At 54.7% G+C, this 10,816-nt stretch overlaps 1 protein-coding gene across 1 annotated transcript in view; it reads right to left on the reverse strand.

The window, feature by feature from the left end:
• The window catches only part of TRAM2 (translocation associated membrane protein 2), an 11,128-nt gene extending 1,239 nt beyond the window's left edge, over positions 1–9,889 (reverse strand). The window contains exons 1-11 of the mRNA XM_009888978.1: positions 9,777–9,889; positions 9,224–9,467; positions 8,677–8,740; positions 5,114–5,223; positions 4,768–4,884; positions 3,041–3,099; positions 2,390–2,474; positions 2,181–2,251; positions 1,419–1,523; positions 1,122–1,280; positions 1–156 (exon numbers count right to left, since the gene is read on the reverse strand). Of these exons, the coding sequence (XP_009887280.1) occupies positions 1–156; positions 1,122–1,280; positions 1,419–1,523; positions 2,181–2,251; positions 2,390–2,474; positions 3,041–3,099; positions 4,768–4,884; positions 5,114–5,223; positions 8,677–8,740; positions 9,224–9,467; positions 9,777–9,889 (1,283 nt within the window). The remainder of the gene's footprint in view (positions 157–1,121; positions 1,281–1,418; positions 1,524–2,180; positions 2,252–2,389; positions 2,475–3,040; positions 3,100–4,767; positions 4,885–5,113; positions 5,224–8,676; positions 8,741–9,223; positions 9,468–9,776) is intronic.
• Positions 9,890–10,816: the final 927 nt, after the last annotated feature.

The raw sequence follows: 10,816 nt of genomic DNA on the forward strand, positions 1-10,816 counted from the left end.
CTCTTGAGCGGCTTGGCTTGCTGCTGGGCGCTGGCAGCGGCTCGCTTCCGACTGCTCTGCTCGTTCCAGTACTCCCGCCAGCGCCGCAGCTGGAAGTGGATGAAGCGCCACATCACCGAGGCCTGGAAGAGGCACACCAACAGCAGCACACTCATTCTGGTAGGGGCGGAGAAGAGGCAGGCTGAGAACAGAGGACCGAAGCCACCACCAGCCCAGCCTTCCACCCACACTGGGGCCAGTGGCCGAGGTCCCCCTGGGTGGCTGCACCATGGGCGTGCGCCATCCCTCCAGCCACCATCTCTGCTTTCTGCAATCTCCTGAGCTCAGGGCAGCCACTCCCCTTTCCCTCCTCACTACAAAGATCTCAGGGCATTGCTGGCTCTTAAGACTTTAGAGCAGGAATCGACGAATAGGATCCCCCCAAGCAGCACTGCCTAGACCACAGTCTGCACGGTAAAGGTAAGACATCCCCAGCTGCTCTGTACAGCTAAAAGGTTGATATGGTTGGAAGGGAGCTAAGAATGTTCCCCAAATCCTCAGGCATGCCAGTAGTCCATAGCTCCCAAAAGCCTGGGAATGACCAGGAACCCATCCTAGCAACTTCTGAACTGAACCTACAGCTGCTGTATGGGTGAGAAAGGCTCCCAGTTTTGACAGACAGACTGCAGGGCATGAGGAACCCATCCCATCCCCTGCTCCCCACGTCAATGGGCAGCAAAACATGTCCAAGCAGAAGGAAAAACGCCTTTTCATTGACCACATCCCTGTAAGCGTGGTTACGGACACAGAAGGGCAAGCCTGCAAGTCTTTCTCCGAGATAGGCTCGTGCTTTATAACTTCACTCAGTGAGCAACTTGTTTGCTGGCTTCTCCCTCCTGTTGATGTTCCACAGCCTTTAACGCCTCCTCGCTCCCTCCACACCCTCCCAGCTCGCTAGGACCTTCCCTAAAGGGAACCTAAATCAGATCCCCACTGGCATTTCCGAGCTCAGCAAAAAACAGCCTGGGATAACACAACCAAGGAATGTATGGGAGATGTTTCACAATTCAGTCTTCATGTGAAAGGCTGCACTAAAAAAAAAAAAAAAAAAGGGTGGTAGATAGGATAGGGAATATTCCTACCTGAAGAGGATATTGTTGAAGAGAAAGCTGAAGAAGTTCCCTCTCTCGGGGTCAAGGGCCTGGTTCTCCACCCGTGGCAGCCCAAAACCGATGACCAGGATGTACAAGGTGAGGGTGAAGAGCCTGGTGACCACGAACACGACAGCCCACACGTTAAACCTGCAGGAGGGCAAGCAGAGGTGTCGGCAGGAGCAGCCTCCAGCACCGAGCTGGAAGGTGAGAACGAAACCCCCCCATCACACCGACGGCTCTCCTGGGCACCAGAGGATTGAAGCCGTGGCCAGCTCGCCTGCTTACAGCTTCTCGTTGTTCTCATCAGTGAAGTAAACCAGCCGGGCCATGTGGAAGAAGAATTCGGCTAAGTACTGCAACAGCAAGAGAATCAGCCCCAAGCGGGTTAAGCTAGGAGGTAAGAGAAGAAAAAAAAAAAGCATCACTGGGCTGGCCAATCTTGGTCCTTCATATCCAGCAACAGCATCTCCCCTGCCATCCCTGAGCTGCAGCAAGCACCAGCCCAAAGCTGGACCTCTCTGCAGCAGCAGGGGTAGGATGGTGATGGGGGAATCCCTGTCCCCAAAACATCAAAGCAGTCCAAAGCAGATGGGATGGGTTCCAGCGGAGCTGGGATGGGTCCGACACAAAGCCCTAACCGCTGGCATTGCTGCTCTGTGCATACAGAGGGAGGATAAGAGCTTGCTCACCCACGCCGTGCTGGGAGAGCACCCTAGGGTGCTTCCCACAGCCAGGGGAGATGCACCCTGCAGCCCTGGGTCCCTGGTTAACTTCTGCTTTACAACACTTTGTGAAGAATGACCGCCTGTGTATCGTGTAACACCGCTGACCTCCTTCAAATATCAGCTCTGTGGGTCTGGGAAAACTGTTTGACTAAGGGCCCGCAGTCGGGAGGTCAACTTCAAAGACCATCTGCTTTTCAAACACTCGCCATTATTCCCTTCATGCCCCCCACCCCGCTGAGGCTTCCCGGGTGACTCGCACTGCGAAAGGACCTGCTCAGCCCCATGCGCAGCACAGGACGGGATTCCAACGACACCGACTCACTTGAGGAGGTACGCGCCGGCGATGTGTACCAGGTAGAGCGCGATGCACCGCAGCTGGCGGGGAATCTCCTCCTGGCAGGGGCAGAAAGTCGCGTTAACCCCTCACCCCTCTTCGCCTGCCCTCTCCCAAAGCTTGCTTTTCCCCAAAGCCGGTGGGCAAACCGCCTCAAGCATCCCCAAGGCACATGGGAGCACCCACCCGGCTCTCACCTTGCGAACTTTTTGGAAGTAGAGCTCCGGCAGGGCGTGCAGCCAGTATGCCAGCTGGCACAAGTAGAAAAACTTCACCTGGAACCTGAAACGCAGGGACGAGCCGTGTGAGGCAGCCCAGGGCATGGCAGGGACCCCAGGGACCCAGGCACCAGGGAAAGTGCCCAGTCGCACAGCACCAGGCAACCCCTCCACCGCTTTGAAGCCACGGGGTTTTGGAAGCATCATTTCTGGGCTGAAATGATACGTTGAGCCGAGCTAGCCGTGCCTGGAGTTGTGCCGCGGTCTCCACTCTCTCAGCAAATCACACTCTTGCAAAAACCCAAGAAGGGAGGATTATCCCCCATTTCATTTCTACTATGAAAAATAAAACAGCAAAGTGACTTCCCCAAGGTGATGCAGGCAGGAACCAGCCAGGATGAGTGACCAAGCCCACAGGATCTTCCTTGTGGAGGAAATCCTCTGGGAACACCCTCCCTGGGGCCATAAACGAGATGTCCACCATCCCCTGGGATCTCGCTGCGGCATCGTTGCAGCAGGGTGTGTGCAAAGGGTGCCGCGCTGTCAGCACCCTGCTCCCAGCCGCAGGGAAAACCGTATAGAGGAAGGAAGCGGTCAGCCCGAGAACAAAATGCTTTTGCGAGTGCTTACGGAAGATAAACATGCGGGTAGTTTTCCCACAGACTCCGGGGGTTTGATATGTATCCTTCCTGAAAAGAAAAAAGATGCAAGCCTTCAGCAAAAGAAACACAAAGTGCGTGGTTACGACGGGGCAGGCTAAAACTACAGCGAAATTAGGAACTGACGATAACACCCGAGTCCTTTCAACCTGCAGCAAAAACCATGTTCCCTGCACAAGCCGGGGCTGAGCTCTCCGAAGCTCAGCCACATTCAGGGGTCTCTAGCGCCCCGCTCAAATTTCATGTGGTCCCCGTATTTGGGGGTTGAAGGCTGCTTGCTCAGCTGCCCAGAGGGCCCCAAGTTGAGGACAGGATGTTTTGGGGTCTGGGCAATGCAAGAGGGATGCTCTGGAGGCGTGGGGGCGAGATGCCAGTAGCACAGCTACAAGCAACTGCGTGCATGGTTCGGGGGTGCTTCTTCCCCACCGGCATTTCCAGCCCAAGTATCAGTTAAGCAAAAAGAAGTACTTCTGAAGAGAAATGGGAACAGAAAATGCCTACAAAAAATCATTTAATATGCATCGCATAGTTTAATTTTCCACCTGCCTGCGTTCCCCTAGAGCCTCTCGCCTCACGCTTACGGGGCAGATTCCAGGATGGGGCTCCCTGCACAGCTCCTGCCATGGGGCTGCTGCACTGAGCTTTGCAAAGAGATGTTGGGGTGGAGAAGCCATCCTGCCCAGGACCTATCTGTCACCATCGCTCACACTCTGTCCGCCCTAAGCCCTTTTTTTGGTTTGGGGAGACCGGGGAAAGTGCAAGCACTTGCAGAGTGACCTACTCTGCATACGTGGAAGCGTTTCAGGGTCTCTCTGTGGCAACGTGGCTTTGCACGGGAGGCTGCAGCCTCAGAGCCAACAGGGGCAGATATAGCACTAGACAAGAGCAGCCCAAAACCATCTTCCCTCCCTGCAGCCCTACGGGGCAAGGAGCAATTCCAGCAGATCCCCAGAAATGCTGGCCTGGAGGGGGTAGCAGTCCTCTAAGGAGGGCTGGCAGGACTCCCTGAGCAGCAGCGAGGGGACCTACCCCCGAGCATCCACCCTCAGCGTTGCTGGGGACCAGAGCTGGACCCCAACAGCCACCCGTAGCAAAGCATCAGCATCACTTCACACTGTATCTCTCCACCGCTGCCTGTTCTTCTCTCCCCATTCCTCCCCAAAATGAAACGTTCCCACTTCCAATTTTATGCCAGTGGTTACGGGTTGAGACATCCCCAACGCAACCCAAGGCACGACGTGGTTCCCCTGCTCTGAGCATTCCCCTCACCGCCAGCTCACCAAGAGAGGGATCACAGAGAAGAAGGATCACAAACATCTGCCCATTCACCCCACACCCTTGTGAAGGGCATCCGAAAACCCCAAGGCACTGAACACAAATAAGGAGGAAAATAAGACTGAGAAAGAAGGCAGGTCCTAGAGCAGTGGATGGAGATGACAGGGCCAGGCAGGATTTCTGGGGTCCAGCTCTGAAAATTTGCTTGTGTCTTGCACGAAGCAGGAGAAGGATGTCCTGAAACTACCCTCACTCCATGGCTGGAAAGACCCACCGCACTTGTAAACTAAAGTTGCTGAAATGTGCCCATCTTGGCCCAGGGGCTGGCTGGGGACTCTCCGCTGCTGCCATTGGGGTTTTGCACTCTACAAACCCCAAATCCCAACCCAGGGAACCCAAAGCCCAGCCAGCCCCGTGCCTTACCGTCACCACGACGTACAAGCACCAAACCATGGAGGTGAGGTGGAAGGCAACCAGCTGTCCTGATTCATTGAACTTGCTGTGTTTGACCTTGGAGAGATGGAGACGCCTATTGATTTTCTGGGAATGAGCAGAGGGAGAAAAGGAAGAAGAAATCATGAGCCACCAGGTCAACAACCCTCCCTTCTCCTCCTCCTCCCCATCCCAAGCAGCCCCCAGAGATGAAGGCTCACTCGTCACCACCCCAAACCCCATACCACCCCTGGAATGGCATTAAATTGCAGCAGGACCACATCTCCCCAAGGTATTTGAGATATTTGGGTGAGTTGAGACACCGAACAGCACTCACGTCCAGAGCATACTCCTGCACCACCGCATGCAGGATGATGGCAATGAAGATGTAGAAGAGAATGGTGACCAGATCCTTCAGCCCGTAGTGATACTGGACCAGCTCCCCATCTGCAAAGAGACCAAATGGTGGGTCAAATGCTCACGATCCAAACAATTTCCAGGGTTTAAGGGTTAGTGGAAGTTCAGCGGGGGCTATTCCCAACACGCAGCTTGGATGGGGCCACCAGAGAGATCTCTTGGGGCCACCAAGAGATCATGACTGTGCCAGTGGCCGCAGGGCTGGGAAAAGGGGCTCTAGCCTGGGTCAGTTAATTGGCAGAGGGTGGCTGGTTTCCCCTCAAATAGTTACACACCTCAAGGGAGGTGCCAATCAGGACACTTCAAGCTTCTCCTGCCAGAGGTGAGGGGCTGGGGACAGAGATGGGAATTTATCAGGGATGAAGACATGGAGGCAGCGCTGAAGCAGGCGATGGGCAGGCAGAGCTTGCTCTCACCTTCAGGGACTCCCCGCTGGGAACATTAGGGCATAGGGATGGGATTTCCACCCTCCCCCGGTTATCATCCAACACCCGGTCTCTCCCACTCACCCTGGAAAGCTGCTGGAGCAGGATTCAGCTTCCTAAATGCAGGTGCCTTGTGCTATTAAGAGATCCGAGACAGCGGCCCAGGATGAGAAATAGGACCCATGGGAGGTCCTGCTCTTTCAGAGCAACAGGAGACCCAACGGCACCCAAAATACCCACGACGTCTGCATTTAGGCAACTATTTGCTGCCCTGAGGTTTATGGAGAAGAAGCAGAGTCGGGGAAGCTGCTGTCTTTGTGGCACGTTGCAGAAAGCATCGCGACGCGAAGCTCAGCCCACCCCTCAGCTGCCGCTCTCCGTGACCTTGATCCTGACCATCCTCTCCTAATATTGATTATGGGAAGTGACTTGCCTGTCACCGACCCTGTTTACCCTTGAACAAAGCTTCAGTCCGGATTTCTAAGGTTTGAGCAGGCTTTATGAAAACACCTGGTGTAAGGACATGAAAACACTTGGTCCTGAGGAGCCCCTCGCCTGGGTGCGGTGCAAAGCCAGAGGTAAAAACATTGCCCGTACCACAGAGCTCGTAACCCCGGTATAAGATAAAAGAATTGCAAGCCTGAAGAAAATAACATTACACTGTGTGCGACTGCTCTGCCTCCTCTCCTCTCTCTAGGGCATTTCGGAAGCTGCTCTAGCGGGAGCTGCGCGTGCGTTGAACACAGGAGACGAGAGCGAGATCTGCCGACTGATGGGCAATGGCATCCGTGTTACGAGGGATGCGAAAGAGCCTTGGAAAAATTCAGGTGAGTAATAACCCTCTGTCCGAGCAAGCTCGCTGCACCAAGGTCTCTCTCCCCACGGCCTCAGGTAGCTCATGCCCTATATTGATACCCCAATACCTGGTCCTGGCGAGATGGTTATGAGCACCCCCCTGGAGATTTCTAGTAGCAGGAGAGAATAAATCACTTAACACAAAGGCAGCGGAAGTTGTCTGGACTGTGCCATAGGGGAGCACGGACCACAATATAATCTGGAAGCTGGATGATTTCTTCAACCATAACATTCAAAGGTTTTAAGGGCAGACCTTTTATCTTCCGCTCGTCTGCCTCATCCTGGTTTCACTAATCCCAACCACCCCAGCTCTTCCCTTGGATGATTACTCAAACACTTCTAATTAACTGCAGTTTTCTGCCACCAAGCCAAGCTCCGTGCCCTGGGCGTTTGGCTCGTCCTGAGCCCAGGGCTTTATCCAAACCACCTCCTGCTGCCCCCACGCTGGTGCCCAGATCGCTGCCAGCTAGGAAGGTAGCAACTAGCAGCCAAAATACAAACAGGGACGGAGCCTCCAGCTACCTCCTGGCTGGGAGCTGGGACACATCCTCTGCTCCACAGGGCTCGGACCTGCGCCAGCTCAGAGCCTCCTTGAATTACACTCCACGTCCATCAGGACCATCAGCTGCCTGGAGCAGGGATGCTGCTGCACCATATGCATCTCTGCACCCTCACCTTGTGCCATCCCCAATAAATAAAGCGAGACAGGAATTATCTGCGCAGCTCCTGCTGCTTAGCAAAAGAGCCAAATCCCTCCTGCCCCTAGGCAGGGTACAGAGCGACTCCGGGCATGCAATCAGGCAATTTGATCTTGCCTGACCAGGCTTGGAGGAGGATCCTCACCCTGCAGAGCACACAAAGTGGCCTGAGCACGGTAGAAACAGGAGAGGAAGCCCTAAAACTGGCTGGATGGTTGCAAGCAAAGAGTTGTGGTCAACGGCGCGATATCCAAGTGGAGGCCAGTGATAAGTGGTGTTCCTTAGGGGTCGGTACTGGGACCCATGCTGTTCAACATCTTCGTTGGTGACATGGACAGTGGGATCAAATGCACCCTCAGCAAGTTTGCAGATGATGCCAAGCTGCGTGGTGAGGTAGACATGCTGTAGTGGACGGATGCCATCCAGAGGGACCTGGACAGACTTGAGAGGTGGGCCCAAGCCAACCTCATGCAGTTCAACAAGGCCAAGTGCAGGTTCCTACATCTGGGTCGGGGCAATCCCAAGCACAAATACAGGCTCAGCGGGGAATGGCTGGAGAGCAGCCCTGAGGAGAAGGACCTGGGTGTGCTGATTGATGAGAAGCTCAACATGAGCCAGCAACACGCAGTTGCAGCCCAGAAGGCCAACTGCATCCTGGGCTGCATCAGAAGAAGTGTGACCAGCAGGGCGAGGGAGGGGATTCTGCCCCTCTACTCCACTCTGGTAAGACCCCACTGTGTCCAGCTCTGGAGCCCCCAACATAGGAAAGACCTGGACCTGTTGGAGTGGGTCCAAAGGAGGCCACAAAGACGATTCGAGGGCTGGAGCACCTCTGCTGGGAGGACAGGCTGAGAGAGTTGGGGCTGTTCAGCCTGGAGAAGAGAAGGCTCCGGGGAGACCTTGCATCCTTCCAGTGCCTAAAGGGGCTACAGGAGAGCTGGGGAGGGACTTTTTACTGGGGGATGTAGTGATAGGATGAGGGGGAATGGTTTTAAACTAAAAGAGGGGAGATTTAGATTAGATATTAGGAAGAAATTTTTCACTGTGCGGGTGGTGAGCCCCTGGGGCAGGTTGCCCAGAGAAGCTGTGGCTGCCCCATCCCTGGAGGTGTTCAAGGCCAGGTTGGACGGGGCTTGGAGCAACCTGGGCTGGTGGGAGGTGTCCCTGCCCATGGCAGGGGGGTTGGAACTAGAAGACCTTCAAGGTCCCTTCCAACCTAAACCATTCTATGATTCTATGAAACAGGAGAGGAAGCCCTAAAACCCCCTGGAAAACATTTCTTCCCAACCCTGGCAGCAAGAGGGCTGGCAGACAGGATCAGCATGCTCTGAGCCACTCAAACTTTGTTTTTCCTGCTCATTTCTTATTTTTAAAGGCTCTTTTGCTACCAAACAAGGGCCTGTACATCAGTAGAGGGTAAGCCCAGGCCAGCTGGCAGCAAGCGTTTGGGGTAGACCACGACTTGACCCTCCCCTTGGGGTGTCAGCAGCAGAAGCATCTCTTACCTGCTGTAGGCACGCTAACGTTGTACTGAGGTAAGATAAACAGGAAGGCAGTCTTGGCTGTAACCTGTCAAAGACACACAGAGGGGGGGAAAAACAGCAAATCAGTCGTTGAATCCATTCCTCTGCCACCATTTATTCCCCTTTCCTACAGCACTGGGAAAGGCAAATCATCCAGGGAGATGTGCAGGCACCGGCTTCACTCACAGAAACGCCTTTCAGCAAGGAGATTGCTAGGGAAGAGGTTTGCCAATAGGAACTTGGGATTTGGGAAGGAGAAAGGGGTGGATAAAAGAGGGAGAAACCTGGAAAAGCAATGCAGCTGTAAAAGCCACCAGCCAGCCTGACGGGGGAAGCTCCCCCCTTCCCCTCGAGGATGAGCATCCCTCCAGTGGCATGGACCACCATCACGTGTGACCCACTGCTCGGGGGACACCAAGAGTCTGACCCAGTGGGCCGTCTGCATTAATGAATACCATCCCTTATTCCCATCCGCTCTGGGCCGCCGTGCCAGGAGCCCAGCCTGGGTAGGAATGACAATATTCAGCACCTGAGGAAGCTCAGTAGCTTCAAAGCCCCATGGGCTACGGATGGATTTAGCCCCCGCATCTTTGCGGATACTCTTCCAGTAACAGCAGCCATGGGACCGGTGAGGCCAGACCCATTTAGAGACCAGGCAGGTGCTCAGGAGTGTCCCACGGGGCAGGGCAAAAAGCAGCTTTGGCAAAAGAGCTGAACCTTGTGCTGGCCACACACGAGATCCCAGCCGCATGTCCAGCATCACAGGCTGGTCCCTAAAGGCGAAAGAAAAGCCTGGGATGAGACACCAGGCCCCCTGCACACCAGGGCTGTGCTGCTTGCTCTTCATTCATTGCTTTTAATTCAAGGGGATGACCCTCCCCAGCAGTGAAGCAGGCTTTGTGGGGTCGGGTCGGAGCATCCCATCCCAGCGCATCGGCAGGATGCCCCAAAGGAGCATCTCCAAGACCAATGTCACCCTCAAGTCACGGCCACAGCAGAACCCGGTGGGCAAACGTCTGACACCAAACATGACTTCACCCCGTCCAACCCCACACCGGCAGCAGGTCACTAAAGATTTTTACCTTTCCGATGGCTCCTCAGCCACCCCTCTAATGCTTCGCAAGCGCCCGGCCTCATACACAACCAGCCCCAAAAAATCCTGTGCCCATCGAACGCTGATGGAGACGAGCTGCATTTCACACAGACATCGCTGCCACCGTTTCAGAGCTGCAGGCTATTAAAAACCCGGCTGGAAATATTGCTTCACGTCTTGTGGGACGTAGCTGTGGTGACGGGAGGGGGGGATGACATAGGGACTTTGCCAAGTGTTCCCATCCCGCCCCCACGAGCATTGAGCAACCGGCCGGCGGCTCCGCTCTGCCGGCACAGGCAGCGCTGCCCATCCTCTTGCAGCCTCGGCTGGGGGAAAGCAAACTCCGCGGTGTGTTTTCATGATGTCTGGGGATTATCATTACTTTTTTTTTTTTTTTTTTCCCCACGCACTTATAAAAAGGAATCCCACATGTTGTGCTCTGCTTGTGGAGGAGTAGATGCGAGAAGCACTCTGCTGTGGGAGATCACAGGCTGAATTTGGGTTGGTAATGGAAAAAGCGCATCGCCTGGCCTCATGCTGGCTTAAGGAGACACTTCTGGCTCTTGGAAACCTTGCTGGCTAGGAAAGAAAAGTTGCTTCATCCCAGAGCGGTACAGCACAACTGAGACCTAGACTTTACATCCAGACTTCATCACAAGCTCTCACAGGGTGTGAAACAAATGCACGAACCCAGCGGTGGCTGTGATGCCACAGGGATGGGCGGCCGTGTCATGGATGTGCCGATGGCAGCAGGCACTGAAGGATTTACATCCTACCCGAGTACCTGGCTGATATCCAGAGGTGTAAACAGCTGGAAACAAGGCATCAGCTGCAGATGAACTCTCCTAACCTGCTGAAGGGGCCATAAGCCAGACTTGCGGGTCTGAGAAAATGACCTCGGAGCATCTCTGGGTTGGGGAGTGATGCCCACGCAGTGCTCAGCCCCAGCACAGTTTGCAAGGACTCTCCTAATCTTCTTTTCTAAAGGCCCTGGTAGGAAGGTTTCCTCCATCCATTTGAGGATCACTC

This window comes from Charadrius vociferus, unplaced genomic scaffold (genome assembly GCF_000708025.1).
Source record: "Charadrius vociferus isolate BGI_N301 unplaced genomic scaffold, ASM70802v2 scaffold317, whole genome shotgun sequence".
Lineage (NCBI taxonomy): Eukaryota > Metazoa > Chordata > Aves > Charadriiformes > Charadriidae > Charadrius > Charadrius vociferus.